Genomic DNA, 17,734 nt, shown 5'->3' on the forward strand with positions numbered 1-17,734 from the left:
TGCTGCTCATTTAAAACAAAAATGGCTCCAAAAAAAATTTGTAGCATCTAAGCAGCAAAAGATATTTATTCATGGTGTTCTGGTTGCCGTTCATCACATGGATGAACGACATCCAAGGGAAGCTCTGATGGTATACGGGTCGGAGGCAGCTGCCTCTGACGTGATTCTTTTTTTGGGTATCATTTCCCGTCAACCATGTGACAATCAGCAACATGGACACGTATGCGGTTCACATTCGAAATCAGCAACTTTCCGTGATATCGAATGTGACCGGATCCGCTACCGTCCACGGCGCTGCTGCGCCGTAATATCGGCGGTCACGCTATCGCTACATGACGAAAATCTCGCGAAATCTTTTGGTTTCGCAGAATTTTCTGTTCTGACGGTGTTAACAGTGGGAAGCATCGATGGGTGCAGCCAGATGAAGGGCACCGCAGGGCGGGACGACCCTGTGTGAACTCTGGAGAGAGAGATATGTTTGGTTGCCTCTGTTTGAAGAGTGAAGGGTGAAGGGTGTGGGGAAGGGGCGGCGGCCGTGGATGTGAGGGGATGGAGGGGGACGAGATAGGGGTGGTTCTGTGCAGGGTGTCGGAGCTCCGGTCCAAGATCACCGGCTGCATCCACAAGGCCACCGCCGACCTCGACGATGAAGAAGATGAAGGAGAAGAAGATCAAGCGGCAGCAGAAGAAGCGGAGGAAGAAGAGGAGGAAGCTTCTCGAAGCTTCGAGCGACTGTGCTCTGGAGAAGCGGAGGGCGAGGCGGAGAGCCTCTTTGGCATCAGGGATGCCCTTGACTCCCTCGAGGAGCAACTCGCCTGCTTGCAGGTCCTCTATCTCTCTCTCTCTAAAAATGACCAAAGCCCTCTTTCTCTTTCTAAGGATTCGGTAGTCATCATCTATCACCATCTTGTTTTCTACATTTTCATTTCACCATCTTTATACATCTCTCTCTCTCTCTCTCTCAATAACCAAAACCCTCTTTCTCTTTCTCAGGATTTAGTAGTGATCACCATCTTTTTTATACAACTCCATCTCACCATCTTTTATAGCCATCTCTCTCTCTCTCTCTCTCTAAGGATTTACAGAAGCTGGAGGTTTATTTGACTTAGGTTACATGGAGTCTGTAGATAAAAAAGGCTTTACATTTGTATTCTTTTTCTTTTTTTTCCCTCGCTTTGGTTCCGTTTTCTTCCTCTGTTTAATGTGCTGGTGCTGCACGAATCGCGTAATTTTTTTCTTTTTTGTCTCATTGCTTGAATCATGGGCATCTGGATTCCCTTGATGAATAGAAATATCGAGCTGAAGGAGTGTAGAAGGGGCTGGGATGCGTTCTTTCCCCATGAAGTGGTTGTCGAGTTCAGTTTCTTGAGAACTTGTAGGAACGATTAAGATAAAGCAAGTACACGAAACAAAAGTTGGATTTTGTGGCCTCTGGTGAAGAAGACATTAGTTTCTCACTGACTGCCCAAATCGTAGGACACATAAATCGCGCTGGCACCCTTTAAATTTGGTTTCTCAATCACTTTTATCGTGGAACTTTGACAATTGCATTGGGGAAAAAATTGTTAGTGAATTGCAATCTTGGTTTTCGCATCCATTTTCACGTTGTAAGAGAACAATGTAGAATTCCATTTTCTGATGAATAATTTTCACGCGGTTACAAATTTCATATGAAAATGGGTCTGATGTGAAAAAGGAACAGTGAGCTATAAAGATGGTGAATAACTAATAGGAAAGGACCAATCGAAGAGTTCACTAGAGTAATTATTGAAGTACTTAAATTCAAGTAAAGTGCATGGTGAAATGCTTCCTATAGACCAAAATTGGTGGAGAAGATTCTAAGACTTCTTCCATGTTGTGACTGAAAGGGGGAACGAGAAGACCTTTGTGAACTAATTATTAGTTATTGCTAGGATATTTGTGGTCTCATGGATGAGGCACATTGAACTTTATCCAATATTTGAGAGACACGTTTTATCCTGCCTAATTACATGAAGTTTAATCACATGGATGGAAATTGTTGTGGGCATTTAACTGTGAAAGGCAAGTTTGCAGTTATCAAGGAAAATGTGAGTAGGCGATGTTATACTTGACCTAGGTAAAAAAATGAATGAAAGATCAAATAGTATGTTGATGGATAATATAATAGTCACGTTACATAGAAGTAGTGCCTCAATTAAGCTTAGTTTATCATATCCAATTTTAACAAGCTGCCTAAATCTAGAACAGAGACTGTCATCATTTTTCAATTTGCAACCGGTTAGTAGAAAAAGGTAAAATGATGAAAATAACATTTCTACCCAGACTAGGAACATTTTTTTTTATCTTCTTTAAGCTTCAAAGTAAAACATCTGTTCTCAGGTACCACCTGTAGGTATATATGTGAATTGGATTGTGGCTTGAACTGAGATATGAAAATATGAGGGGCAACCCTATCATGCCCATAGAACAAATACTCAAATTTAAAATATTGAAAACAAGGGATATGAATCAAAACAAGCTTTTTTACTTATGAACCAAAGAACTCTACATTGCATTTAGACTATCTGTATTCTGTATCCATAGTCAAGTTGCATGAGTTTATATTTAAAATAATCTGGAGAGTTTCTGATTACAAGTTTTCCTTCTGTAGTATGCGGACAAAATTTTAATTTTCATCATGGTGGTTGAATTCCATTTATGCAAAGTTGGAAACTTTTAGATGGCCGCTGGTTTTCATATTAATCATGGCAAGTCTAGATTCACTATGATTAATGAAGAGGGTTATCTGATCAGATTCTATTCGGAATTTGCATTTGTAAAGTTCAGAACTTGTTGATTACTAAAATAAGGTTTGGATATCAAGTTGTCTCTTCTTTTTGTGTTGTTTTCAGTGTACTGCATCTTGCCTAACACGAATGTATTCACTGCTTCATGATGTATGGTAATGACAACTAGGCAGTCTGTTTTGGTGGGTGGGAAGCTGCTAAATAGCATTAATTACTGTTTTTCTCTAATGTTTGTGCCTTAAAGCACATTTGGAATGTCATTAACATGTTGGAGTTTCCATGAACAACAAACTCTGAACATGTCCTTAAAATGCCAGCCATTAAATTTTATTTCTGGTGCCTCCATTTTAACATTTTTTTGTTGGTTTGTGTTATCAAACATTTACCAGATCAAGATTTATTCTTTTATATGGACCATATGTGGGGATTGTGCATTTGAATTGCTATCAATAAGTCCCTCAGCTGCCTCTGTTACAGTTAGTCGGTCGAATTGTGCATTGGTCTGTGCTGACAAGACTTCCCTTGGTTTGTCTTGGAACCATTTGGGCTGTGGGCGTGTGGAAAAACTGTGCCTCGTGCTGGGCCAGGCAATTGGCCCAGGTCTATCAGACAATTATTCAAATCCAGGCCATTTACGTGACCTTTAGGATATGGCCTACTCAACAATGTTCATGGATTAGGTCCCAGGAGAGTTCAGGCTTGGGTCTCATGAAGAGGCGTGAACTCAGCCTACCTGGATGGTTAGATTTTGGGGCTACCTGGCCCAAATCTCATCTGTAATATATGATAGAGCAAATAACCAACAACAACAACAACAACAACAACTACAACTACGCCTTCATCCCAAAACCATTGGGGTCAGCGATATGAACCAAAAAAGAAATTCATTTGGGGTCTTCCACATGAATCCTTTTCCTCCAATCATTTCTATCCAATGCCATGTCCTCGGTGAGGTTCAAAGCATTCATATCTTTTCCTATCATCTCCATCCATGTCTTCCTAGGCCTACCCCGACCTCTTTTAACTAATATATTTTTCCATTTCTCCAACCTTCTAACTGGAGCATCATTAGGCCTTCGCCGAATATGTCCAAACCACCGTAAACGATTCTCTCGCATCTTATTTTCAATGGGTGCAACACCTACCTTCTTACGTATCTCCTCGTTTCGAATCTTATCTTTTATTGTATTTCCACACATCCATCTAAGCATCCGCATCTCAGCTACACTCATTTTTTGAATATGATGTCTCTTGGCAGCCCAACATTCTGAACCATATAGTAAAGCGGGTCTAATAGTCGTCGTATAAAACTTTCCCTTCAACCGCAATGGCATTCTACGATCACACAACACTCCAGTTGCACTTTTCCATTTCATCCACCCAACCTTTATCCTATGATTTACATCCCCATCAATTTCTCCATACTTTTGAATGATGGATCCCAAATATTTGAAATAATCATTCACCGGTATTTCTTGCTCACCGAGCTTCACTACACTCCCATCACTACTTCGTTGCTTACTAAACCGACATTCCATATATTCCGTCTTACTCTTACTCAACTTAAAACCTCTAGCTTCCAATGTCTGTCTCCATAATTCTAACTTAGCATTAACCCCAGCTCTAGACTCATCAATCAAAACAATATCATCAGCAAACAACATACACCACGGTACATTTTCTTGAATTGATCTCGTAAGCTCATCCATCACTATCGCAAATAGGAAAGGGCTTAAAGCAGATCCTTGATGTAACCCAACCGTTATCGGAAAATTGGTTGTCACCCCTCCACAAGTGCGGACATTGGTTACTACTCCTTCATACATATCTTTAATTATACTAATATACTTGAGAGACACACCTTTCTTCATCATTGTTCACCAAAGAACGTCCCTAGGTACTCTATCGTATGCCTTTTCTAAATCAATAAAAACCATATGCAAATCTTTGTTCCTCTCTCTATATCTTTCAATAAGTTGTCTAAGAAGATGTATAGCTTCCATAGTTGATCTTCTAGGCATAAAACCAAACTGATTCTCCGATATCATGACAACCTTCCTCAACCTAGACTCAATCACTCTCTCCCAAAGTTTCATAGTATGACTCATGAGTTTTATACCACGATAGTTTGTGCAATCTTGTATATCACCCTTATTCTTATATAAAGGCACCAAAGTACTCTTCCTCCACTCATTAGGCATCTTATTTGTTCGCCAAATCAAGTTAAAAAGATTTGTCAACCATTCTAGACCTTTCTCTCCCAAGCATTTCCAAGCCTCGATAGGTATACCATCTGGGCCAACTGCCCTTCTTGATTTCATTTTCTTCAAAGCCTCTGCAATTTCTTTCTTTTGAATCTTGCGCATGAAGTCATGATTTATCTCATGAAAAGGAATGGAGATGTCTCCAAGATCTTGAGCATGACTATCATTAAATAGCTTATCAAAATAATCTTTCCATCTCTCCTTAATCTCCTCATCTTTGACTAAAACCCTTTGCGTTTCATCTTTGATACATCTAACCATACCCAAATCCTTCGATTTCCTATCTCTCATCTTTGCAAGCCTATAAATATCGTTCTCGCCCTCTTTGGTATCCAACTTGTCATAAACCTCCTTATATACCTTATCCCTCGCGTTTCGAACTATTTTTTTAGCTTCCTTCTTTGCTATCGTATACTTCTCCAAATTCTCATTATCACGATTTTTACTTAGATTTCTATAACACTCTCTTTTAACCTTAATAGCTAATTTGACATCCTCGTTCCACCACGATGTATCCTTACCTAGCGGTGCACCGCCTTTAGACTCACCCAATACCTCCTTAGCCACCTTTCTCATGCCACCCGCTATCTTATTCCACATAGATTCTGAATCCTCCTCGAGACACCAATTAACTTCCTTAACTACCCGCTCTACAAACATTCCTTGTTTAGCTTCTTTCAGTGCCCACCACTTAATTCTAGGATCTATCATATGCCTATCCCTTTTGCGGTATTGTCTAATTCTAAGATCTAAAATTAAGACTCTATGTTGTGTAGCTACACTTTCTCCCGGTATAACCTTACAATCGATGCAACAACCCCTATCTCTCTTTCTAAGTAGGAAAAAATCTATCTGACTCGTATTAACCCCACTTTTAAATGTTACTAGGTGAGACTCCCTCTTCCTAAACCAAGTGTTTGCTAAGATCATATCATAGGACAAACCAAAATCTAAAATCCTTTCTCCACTTTCGTTTCTTTCTCCTATACCATAGCCTCCATGGATACTCTCAAATTCATCCCTACTAATGCCTACATGCCCATTAAGGTCACCGCCGATGAAAAGCCTTTCTCCATAAGATATCCCTTGTACTACTCCATCTAAATCTTCCCAAAATTGATGCTTAATGGAATCATCTAAACCTACTTGAGGTGCATAAACACTAATAATATTAATAATATCCGTACCTAATACTAATTTAATAAGTAAAATTCTATCACCCTTCCTACGAACCTCAACTACATTATCTATAAACTGACGACTCATAACAATCCCTACTCCATTCCTATTCCTATTTATTCCTGTATACCAAATCTTATATCCCCAAGGTTCTATCACTTTAGCTTTCTCACCTACCCATTTGGTCTCTTGAAGACATAAAATATCAATCTTTCTCCTACACATAACATCTACTAACTCTACCAACTTACCAGTTAAAGACCCTATGTTCCAAGTGGCTAACCTAATTTTATGGTCTTGGACTAACTTCTTTACCCCCACCCGTCCAACAAAGTGAGGGAACCCTTGCCTATTTGACACCACACCCGGGCGCCGGTGTGACGCGTCGCTTCTGGGCGACGACCTAGCAACCCTTGCCCATTTATCACTGCCTCCGGGCCTAGAGAGTACAGCGCGTCGCTCAGTAGGGAACGCCCCAACGAAATTCTCATATTGGTTCATTTTCATAGGATATGACAAAGTTTTTATGTTGGCTGTCACAGGCCTACCGCAACCCTCCTCCTTTATCCGGGCTTGGGACCGGCAGTGTATAACTAAACAGTTATACACAGGCGGAGTTATGACAGAGCAAATAACCAACATGGAGAAAACCTGATACTTTTGCTTTTCCTTCTTTTTCTTGGGCACCTCTTTTCAAGGCTATCGGGTGCATATATTGAAATAATTGACCTGAGCTTAGCTATCTGGAGGGTGGTATCTAGGTTGACATTTTCAGGAGGTCAAAGATCAATGAAATGAATTCTGTTGGCCTGTCACCTGGGTATGGGTATGGAGGGTACGACACGGCAATTCCAAAAAATGTGGGTACGGGGACATGGCTAGATATATACTGAATAATATATATTATATATCTAAAATATATACTGAAAATATATATTATATATTGAAAATATATAATATAATATAGTATAATATAATATAATATAATATAATATAGGACACGGCAAATGCCGTGTCCAGGTACCATCACCCGTGTCGACACGGGTATGGCACCCTAAGTGCCGTGTCGCTGTAACATAGCTGTTGGCTAGGGACCCTAAAAAATGGTTGCTTTAACATTTATTTCTACTGTGGTTTTGTTTCATTTAGGTTTGGCATCAAAATATAATTTCCTTATATTGATTAGTGACTTTAGAACTTTTAAGCTATGTCACACGGACTCGGCTAGGGAGGCGCTGCACCCGAGTCGACACGCCCCGACACGGGTGCGGCTTAGGACACGGCTCGGACTCGGTCAACGAATTGAGGCCGAGTCCGTCCTCGTTTTGGACTCGGTCAATGTTGACCGAGTCTATATTCATCTATTTTAGGGTAAAAAAACTAAAAGAAACGATTTTTTTATATTTTTTTAAATATATATATATATATATAAATATATAAATATATATAAATATATAAATATATATATATATATATATATATATATATATATATATATATATATATATATATATATATATATATATATATATATAAAGAGTGCACTGTGCACAGTCACAGTGACTGTGCACTGTGCACAGTCACTGCTGAGCTGTGCACTGTGCACAGTGACTGTGCTGTGCACAGACTGTGCTGTGCACAGACTGTGCTGTATGCACAGTCATGATTTTTTTTAAAATAAATATATATATATATATATATATATATATATATATATATATATATATATATATAGCCGAGTCCCCATGTCCAAAATTTTTAAAATTGCGCCGCACCCGTGACGCACCCGCACCCATGTGACATAGCTTTGAAGCTATTTTTCTAGAGATGAACCGTGTGAGCTGAAGATTGTGCATTTGAGGTTCCTATCAAAAGTGTCCTTCAGCTATCTGTGTGCTTAGTGGCACCTTCATGGATTTCTTTGGATATTAAAAGCCTACTTTTTTCAGATACAAGTGAAATAAAAAGCAAAAAGTGATATATGGCCTTGGCTATTCTAGATGGGATTCTCTGGATAGGTATATCTTTCCAGTCAAATTCATTGAAAACATTTTATGTTCGTGTAAGCATCAAAATTTTTACTCAAAATGGTTATTATTGACCTTAAAGGTGAATGCTGCCTGATGTCTTTGAATTCTGTGGTCCTATAATGCTGATACTGCACTTTCAGTTTATCTGTGGTGGGAACCTGACAGATTTTTACTCTTTAATCCATGGTATATTAGCTGGGATTGAGAAAATGTGATGCTGGTCCTATTGGCTTCATACTTAATATAATTGGCAATATATACTAGTTAATAATATAGAGATATATGTCTTACGTTATGTCAGTCTTAAGTAATACTAGTTTATTATTATTGCATTGAGTGCTTTTATTATTAGTTTAAAGAATCTAGCACCACAGACTATATCTTGGCAGTTCAAATGCATGTATGGTCCAGGTTTAAAGTAACTATAATTTGGAAATTGTTTTAATTTAATAAATGAAATTTATTGTTGGAAGTATTGTGCTCTGTATTCTAGCTAGAAACACATTCATATGTAGAAGTCCATTCACATTTTTGACACAAAAATATGTTGGTAAGTTTGGTTCTCGACATGGAAATATCACTATCACTTGATAATCTTAAATGTTGTTCAAAATAACACATTATTCATGTTGTTGACATTTATGATGAGGATGAGGATAGTACCATAACAATGATATGCTTAAAAATGTTCACTGCTACTTGAGGGATGGTTTCTGATGACTTGTGAAGTTGCAGATTAATTTAACAGACTGAAATGGGTACAAGCTGGGAAGATCGACATATTAAGATTGTAAACACTCCTAGTTTCCTGTTAGGTTGAAAAGGAGGTTTGGTATTCTTAGTTATTTCTTATGCGTAGGCCGCATTGCCTGTACTGCTATTTGGCAACTGCTTATGGTGGACACAAGAATGTGAATTTGTTCCAGTATTAACAATTATTAGCAAGTCTCTTCTGCCACAGCTGACATGGTTTAGCTCCAAGGACAAATTCAAGCCGGTGCTTTCTATGATTGTTAGTCCACTTTCCCGACTTCTGCCTTATCTCTGTCATCCTCCACCTATGTTACCGTGACACGGCACCTTGGGTGTTGTCGACATGGGTACTGGTACCTGGACACGGCATTTGCCGTGTCCTATATTATATATTTTTATATATTATATTTTCAATATATAATATATATTTCAGATATATAATATATATTTTCTGTATATTTTAGATATATAATATATATTTTTCAGTGTATATTTAGCAATGTCCCCGTACCCATATTTTTTGGAATTACCATGTCGTACCAGCACCCGCATCTGTACCCAGGTGACATAGTCCTCCACTTTCTGTGCTTTACAGGGAAACTGTTCCTTGTCCACTGGCTTGATTGTCCATCATATTGATATTCATTCCCGAGGCACATTCAGATATCTATGTCACTTTTTCCTCATAAGACCTTATGGATGCTATCATGGAAAATCTAAGTTAAAACAATTGGGCTAAACTACCATCTGTTTGACTGTTGTTTCCTGGAGCCGTGTTTTGTTAAACATGGGAATGAGCTATTCAAGCTTCAAGACTTGATTACCTATTTATTTTTTTACGAAAAGTAAGGTACAAATCCACAGGGAGTATCCAATGTGAGCTTTTAACCTTCTTTTTTCCTTCTTTTCCCAAGAGTCTGGATTCTTGAAATCCAAATTAGTTTGTTGCCCTTAATTTAGTCTTCCTTAGCATCTGATACAAATGACTTTTGGTTTTGTTGGTGTTTGACTAATTCTTTTTCACTCTGTTGATCAAGTTGGTCAAGTCAGTAACTGATCTAGCTGATCAGTTGTCATGGCCAGATTGAATCTGGGGAACAATTCTCCGAAGTTTTTCACTCTTCATTAGCGTATGAATTTTATGTTTTCAATGCCATATGCTAATGTGTTGGCTTCTACACAAGCAGATTGGTCTCTAGTCAAATCTAGATTGCTCACAGAAACTGTTTAGATGTCTTGGATAGCTTGTTTGATTTGTCTTTGTCTTCTCTGTTAACCAAGATGGCGGTGGTCAGATTGAAACTGATCATGACTCACTGTTTAGCTGTTATCACGTCTTGTATTTTACAAAATTTGCAACCAATGGCTGGATGTGTAATTTATAAACAAGCAACCATTCTTTTTTCCTGCTGGACCAGCGACGGTCATTTGATGGAGCTTTTCAAGTTTGTTTACTGGTTTTGCTGTTTTTACCCTTGTGTTCAGGCTCTTCAACAGCAGCAACGATATGAAAGAGAATCCACTCTTGCTGAGATTGATCAGAGCCGCAAGATTTTTCTTAAGAAACTGAAGGAGTACAAGGGGGAGAATCTGGAAGTGATACAAGAGGCCTCTGCCTTTGCTAGTGGAACTGTTGAGGATGGGGCTGAACTATTTCTCCCTCCATACCCAAGCCTTCTGCCTGAATCTGTGATCTATGAAGGCAGGTACCGACCACAGTATCCATCATCATACATGCAACTTCCATGCAGCAGCCATGCTGTCAAGGATAAGCATGAGGCAGAAACCATGATGAATGGATCAGAAAATAAGATCCAGCCAGAGCATCCTGTTGATGAGAAGAAACCTCAATCTAGGATCAAATTTGCAATCAGGTTGGCAGCTAAAACAGTGCTTACGCTTGTCGGTTTTTTATCCGTTCTAAGCCTAGCTGGGTTTGAGCCGAGGCTGCAAAGGAGAAGTGCACGGTTTAAGGCTCTTGATCTGCTTCCAAGAATGCTTCATGAAGGGGAGAAAAGTATGCCCATTCAGTGCCCACCAGGTAAAGTTTTGGTGATGGAGGATGGTGTTCCGAGATGCGTAGTGAAAGAGCGTGTTGAGGTTCCATTCGAACCAGTCGTAAAAGAGCCCGATGTAAGTTATGGGTTTGGGTGATTCACATGCTGTTGCTTTCATGGATCTTTCTCTGGTTATGGAGTGAGATGTTGATGAGGTCTTTGAAGGGTTTGGTAAGCTAGTTGGTGATCTTGTAGTGGAAGAGGCTCCTGATTGATAGTTTTGTGCATGTTTGTTGGTGCGTGCGTCAACCATTGATGGCCTTCTTAACCCATTGAACCAGGTTTGTTGGTGCTTTGGAGCCCCTCTAGCCACCTCTGTGGCTACCTTTTTTTTTTTGTATAGGGTGATACTATGTTCTTGCTTTGGTTGATTATTTTATCTTGTTTGTTTCTTCTGTGGTTCTTTGTGCTTGCTGTTGTCTGAATGGAAAGCACGACCCACCTGTTTGAACCAATTTTGTCCGAATCAGTTTCTGTACCAATCGTTTTCAATCGGCCTTTTTAAAATTTTGATTTTTTTAAAAGCAATTAAGAAATAAAAAAATACAAAATTTGAGCAAATTTATGAAAATACTGATAAACTAATGGACGACTTATAGGGTCCAATCGTATTCTAAAACATGCGTTTGCTGTGTGGTCTTTCTCGTTTGATGCATAAGCATGGTGCTCATGGGGTCGTTCTTTCTCGTTTGCTGTGTGTTGCCCACGCCCAACAACTCGTGGGTTAGGATGGAGTCCAAAGAAGGGCAAAAGTCTAAAAAGATGCAGCGTTGGGATCTCTCTCTCTGTTTCCTTTTTTATAGGCAAGCTGAGGTTAGGCAGACCTTTACCAGTTTATTAGAATAAATAAATCAAAATTTTACAGACCCCTACGACATAGGGGGCCACTGTGCAGCAAGGGAGGTGAACATGAAATTGTATTCCATTTTTTGGCTGCAGCACCTTTTCCACTGTAATGGCTCCATGAGTTTCTGACTTCTGGTATCACCCTTTTGATAAAGGTCGTTTCTTTTACAGGTTAATCCGGTTCTCTTGTGTTCTTGGGCCTTGATTTCTCCTACCCTTTCCAACTAAACAATCAAGTAGCACTTGAGAAAGCCTTGCAATTTTATTTTTTTACAGATATTGGTAATATTTACACAATTTTTTTTTATTTTGTATGACTTTCACATAGGGATACGTCTTCTACACGTGCTTCTCATTTTAAGATTCTCTCTTGTTTTCTTGTGCTCATTTTTTACTCCGGCAACTATGAAATGGAAGTGTGTCCCGGGTTAAGGTTTGGGATCAAGATATGTTGAGTCGAGAAAATGAAAGCTTAAGCTCCACCTATATAATTTAAAGAGCATCTTAAACTCAATCAAACAACTCGAGTAAAGCTAACTATATAACCTCCTCTTAGGGGAGTCGGTACTGAGCATTTGACAAATGACCATGACTCTCATCTAATAATCTTGGCTATTGTACCTTGCTGTCAGGATCGTGACACGTAGCCTCTCAGTTCCCCGATCAAAATGTTGTAATTGTCTTTGTCGCTAATGTTTAGGATTAAAAAAAAACAAAACATAAAAGGGAAGGAAAGTAGATCCACTCCCACCTCCCAATCCCACTGCAACCCGGCCAATGCACCCCAAACCAACTTCTTTCTGCAACACATTTTTTTTTCTGGTGAGTTTTCAAGTGGTGTTGGTTGTGATCGACTTTCCTTCTCTCTCTCTCTCTCTGATTTGGATCTTAAATAATTACCATTGTCTTTTGTGATATAAACAAATGTTTTTAGAAAATTTATTTATTGTTACTAATAAAAACTGAATGCTGCAAAAGAAAAACAAATGTTTTTATAACAAAATTAGAAAAAAGTTTTTTTGAGAAGAATACAATATATATATATATATATATATATATATATATATATATATATATATATATATATATATATATATATATATATATATATATATGAAGTGTGTAAATGAAGTGTGTACCTTACTACCATAGGCGCACTCATATATAAAATAACAAACATAATCTCTCTCTGTCTCTCACTATATATATATATATATATATATATATATATATATATATATATATATATATATATATATATATACATATATCTAAGCATAAAATGCACAATCTGGCCTTTGAATCATGTTTAAGATGTTTTGTTTATTATTTTCATGTGCTAAAGTTGACTGAAATACGAAACACCCTTATTTTCTTTAGTTATGAGGTGTTGATTTTCACTGTCTCAAAAATAGGATCCTATGATGTATTAGGCATGATAATACGTTCTAACACCGTACATAGACCATGCTAAACACATCTGTATAACTCATGATGATCCACCATATATTTCCTTTATATATAAAAAAATAATATTATATTATAGTTTTAGAAAACCCAAAAGGTATATAAGGCTTGGCTCCCATGTTAGTCTCTAACTGAGTTGGGTCAGCGACTTCCCATCTCTCTCTCTCTCTCATGTGTTAAAAAGTTGTTGGTGCACACTTTGATTTGCCATATTAATTTGTCTTCAAAATGAAGAACATAAGCTTATCTCTACAACAAGGAGAGTAACCTCTGTTTGGGAGAAGGGTATCAGAGGAGCTGAGAAGGCTACATGATGTGGCAGGGTCCAAACAGATTTGGACTATGTTTGAAAGAAGAAAGTAGAGGGAAGCGTAAAATGTCAGTTGGGAATCAGCCAACTCCAAATACTAGACATTTCAAATTTCAACTCAACTAATAAATAAGAGGTATTTATAACTCCTTGAATCACAAAAGATTCGGGTGAGTTTTTAAATTTCTGATTCTGATGGTTCAAAATTTTGTTACCTCATTTTACTTTAATAAATCTTATATTAACCTTTTTTGGTCATATTATTGATTGCAACAATAGTGCAATCAAGAGGCTTATAACTATACTCACCACAGCCAAACATGGTGAGAAATCATGAGTTAAAAGCCTGGATCCTTGAAAGAGTCATTTATGCTTCTGGAGTCTCCTTTGAAATCCATTTTCCTTCTTAATGTCAAGTTTTTGTATTTTTTTTCATACTCCTTACGGAATCCCTCCAACACCGCTTCGCAAATTGAGCCTAAAAGTAGCCGGTGGCCCAGTACCATCATTTGTGTGATTGAAATGTTTGGTACACTTTAAAAAGGCTCCTCTATTGAACCTACTCTTTCCTTTGGCCTGACTCCACTTTTTACTCGAGTGGTCTCACGTTGACCTAAATACTATTTGGATCTGCAATTCTACACATACAATACAATCGATTATTTGGGTTCGGGTCGAATAAACTACCCGGTACAAACCTAAGTCTTTGGGAGCCGGATTTGAGAGGGAGACAGGAGGGGGGGGGGGGGATGAGGAGCCCGAGTTTTTGAGATGGGAATGAAAATGGCCACCCATGTTCCTTATCTAATTAATGTAACTATTAGTGGTTGAATTTGGGTCGAGTGCCAGATGACATCCGAACCGTGACACCTTTAGACGCAGGGGTATCTTAGTAATTTCGTTTAAGACAAACATCTCTAAAATGAAAGAGATGACCTACACGTCTGTCCCCCCACAGTATTATTTAAATCATAAAGAGTCAGACCTTCACAACAATAATAGCAAAGTATCTCTACTGCTATCATCAAGAGTCACCCTTCAGAAGCTCTGCCATCTTCCTCTCCCTTCTGTCTCTCTCCTGCAAATCGTCCATGGACCTACTGACTCGAAGCTCTGCCGTCTATGCTACTCACACCTGTGTTAAGCATCATAGCTCTCCCAACATTGTTAAGCTAAGACAAGACTTGGTCAAGGCTCGAGAGACTCGGAAATGGTACCGACCGAGTCCGTCTATATATCTTGGCCTCCTTGCCTTATGAGTCATGCAGGTTTTGACTGGTTCAGAATGCGACTCGAGTCAGGTATGGTCCGAGTCTCATTTGGGCAGAGATCCCAGCATTTATGTATCTATTCTTTTTTTTTAAAGAAGATTTATGTATCTATTCTAACAATAAGATTTGGAGAAATATTCATCTTGATGAGGTCATTCTAAAACAGATTCTAAGACTTTCACTATTTCTGACCATATTAGAGAACCCGATCATGTAGGTACATTATTATTTTTTGCTTAGAAAAAAGGGTGATGAGCCCGCCAAACCCGATATGCCCGGCCCGCACCCTTTTGAATGTGCCCGATAAGCCCTAATATGGTTTATGACCACCAAAAATTAGAAAAGAAATGCATAAAAACAACAAAAAGATTCAAATGAAATAAGAATTACAGAAAAAAAACATGATTTATATTGAAACCCTAAAACACAACTACATAGGGAAAAACTTAACAACAACAATGAAAAGATTCAAAATAAACTGAAGAGGCAGGCCATGTTTTCCACCTCGCCATCACATGGCACACTTTGAGTGTGCCTCTGCACATGGTTGCCCTCCATCTGCTTTTGGGCCGTGAAAAGATCAGGTGCAATATGATTATACAAATATTTGTGCATTAAACACCTGATCGCCCTCCATCTTGGGGACACAAGGCTGTCACCAGCCCGCCCTTTATTTTCACTTCTTTTTGTTTTCAAATTTTCAAAAATGATTGCTTTTCATGTGGCAGGACCTAAGATTAGGGATGGCAGTGGACCGGGGGAAAGCGAGGCCCCGCCTCGCCCCGTTTGGACCTGGGATGAAGGGTATGAAACGGATGGAGGCGGGGACGAAGGTTAAAATCCATCCCCGTCGGGGGGTGGAGGCAGGGATGGACGTGCACTTTTTCCCGCCCCGCCCCGTCCCCGCCATGATCCCCGCCTCATCCCCACCCCGACCACTTTTCCCCGCAATATCCCCGCCCCGCTCCGCCTCATCCCCGTTTGAACCGGGGATGGAGGACATGAAATGGGGATGAAGGCGGGGATGGAGGATAAAATTCATTCCCCGCCGGGGATGGAGGCGGGGGTGGAGGATAAAATCTTGAGGAGGGGCGGGGGTGGAGACCTTGTCCCCCGCCCCGCCCCGCCCCACTGCATGCCATCCCTACCTAAGATATTACATTTTTTTTTATCTAAAGTGGACCTGAGTCGGGCTGGGACCTCTGCCCGGGCAGGTCAGGACATGCCCGACTTTATTAGAGCGGATCCCTTTCATTTGGGCCCGAGTCATGCAGGGCGCCCGAAGCCTACCGACAGCCAGACCACTCCAAGCCCACGGACAGCCCGACCCAATGTCCAGCCCTAAAAATGTCCTTCAAGCGGCAGGTCCCATTTTGAGAGATAGGATCATGGAACCACAGATGACAAGTAAAAAGGAAAGGTTCGTTGTGATAACTAGGGGTGGGCATCGGGCCGGGTACCCAGTGAGCTGTCGGTTACCAGGCTCGCAAAGGGACAAGCAAAGCTACAAAATGCAGTTCCGACCCGATTGAACTTGAGCGTAGCCTGGCTCGAAAATAACCAGGCTTGACTCAAGCCGGGTCCGACAGGCCCAGGCCCAGGCCCAGCCCGATTGTAACTGACTTGGGCCAGGTTGGAGCCACTACGATGGCCTCCATAACTAAGATATTGGAAGAAAACGTCAATCAGATTTCAATTGCATATTCGATTAATCTTTTTCGCTATCTTTTTGCACAAGTAACATCTCACAGATAGAGAGGTGGAATTATGTTTAATTTTTAGTCGAAGAAAGAAATGTCAAAGATAAAGAACATTCTTGAATATAAAACGTTAATATCAAGATAGATATTAAAACGTCTGATTGGCCATTGAGTTTTATAAAATGTAAATAGCCCACCTACGGCTCGTAAACGAGCTGAGCCCATCTTGTTTCAGGCTCTACTCGTTTATCATTTATCTCAGCTCAGGCTGTAACTAGAGGAGCTGAGCTCGATTACGAGCCGAGCTCGAGTCAGCTCAGCTGAGCCATGGGCTGGCTTGTTTAAAAAAAAATGTGTATTTTAACAATGACAACAACGGGATGTCAACTGCAAACTTCTTTTTTGTATGTTATAAGACCTTGTCAACAGTACAACAACACCTCTTATAACAGGTATTGTACTAAAATGATATATATTATAATCTTACGAGCTTACACGAGTTGAACGGAGCCAAGCACCATTTGTTCGTGCTCAGCTCGTTTTTGGTTCACGAGCTGCTAATGGCTCAGCTCGCCAGCTACATGACTGAACACGAACGAGTTAATGGCAAGCCCAATGGAGCCGAACCACGAGCAGCTCGGCTTGTTTCTCAGTCCACAACATCTGTCATTAGGATAAGGATAGGTATCAGATAGGGAAACAAGATATGAGAACCCAATTTTTTTAAGAACTGAGAACATGGTTTCCTATTTTTTAATTAATAAAAAATATAGTTCTCTTATTTTAATGAATAAAAATATTCTTTAAAACATTAAAATAACGATATATATATATATATATATATATATATATATATATATATATATATATATATATATATATATATATATATATATATGATGTAGAACAAATCGTGATGTGTCTCATGTCACGTTCGCGTGGCGTGTCGTGTCACCTAAGCAAAGGGGGCCTAAATATGACGTAGGTTAAAGGCAAATCAAGCCATGGAATCAATTATCAAAATAAGTGCGCACCTACCCAGGCTAGCTAGGTAATATTACCTGTCTTTGAAAGGTTTATGGGGGAGAT

At 39.3% G+C, this 17,734-nt stretch overlaps 1 protein-coding gene across 1 annotated transcript; it reads left to right on the top strand.

Annotated features, from left to right (window-relative positions):
• Nucleotides 1-333: 333 nt before the first annotated feature.
• On the top strand, nt 334-11,446 carry LOC149838646 (plastid division protein PDV2-like). Its single transcript, XM_090006725.1, has 2 exons — nt 334-825; nt 10,480-11,446. Exons 1-2 carry the CDS (start codon nt 550-552, stop codon nt 11,146-11,148), a joined length of 945 nt encoding a protein of 314 aa, XP_089862851.1. The 5' UTR covers nt 334-549; the 3' UTR covers nt 11,149-11,446.
• Nucleotides 11,447-17,734: the final 6,288 nt, after the last annotated feature.

This window comes from Nuphar pumila, chromosome 5 (assembly GCF_984573655.1).
Source record: "Nuphar pumila chromosome 5, dmNupPumi1.hap1.1, whole genome shotgun sequence".
In the NCBI taxonomy this organism is placed as follows: Eukaryota; Viridiplantae; Streptophyta; class Magnoliopsida; order Nymphaeales; family Nymphaeaceae; genus Nuphar; species Nuphar pumila.

Coding starts and splice junctions, on each gene's coding strand:
- LOC149838646 (XM_090006725.1), top strand. CDS start 550: ATGGAGGGGGACGAGATAGGGGTGGTTCTGTGCAGGGTGTCGGAGCTC. Junction 826..10,479: donor AGCAACTCGCCTGCTTGCAG/GTCCTCTATCTC, acceptor CCTTGTGTTCAG/GCTCTTCAACAGCAGCAACG.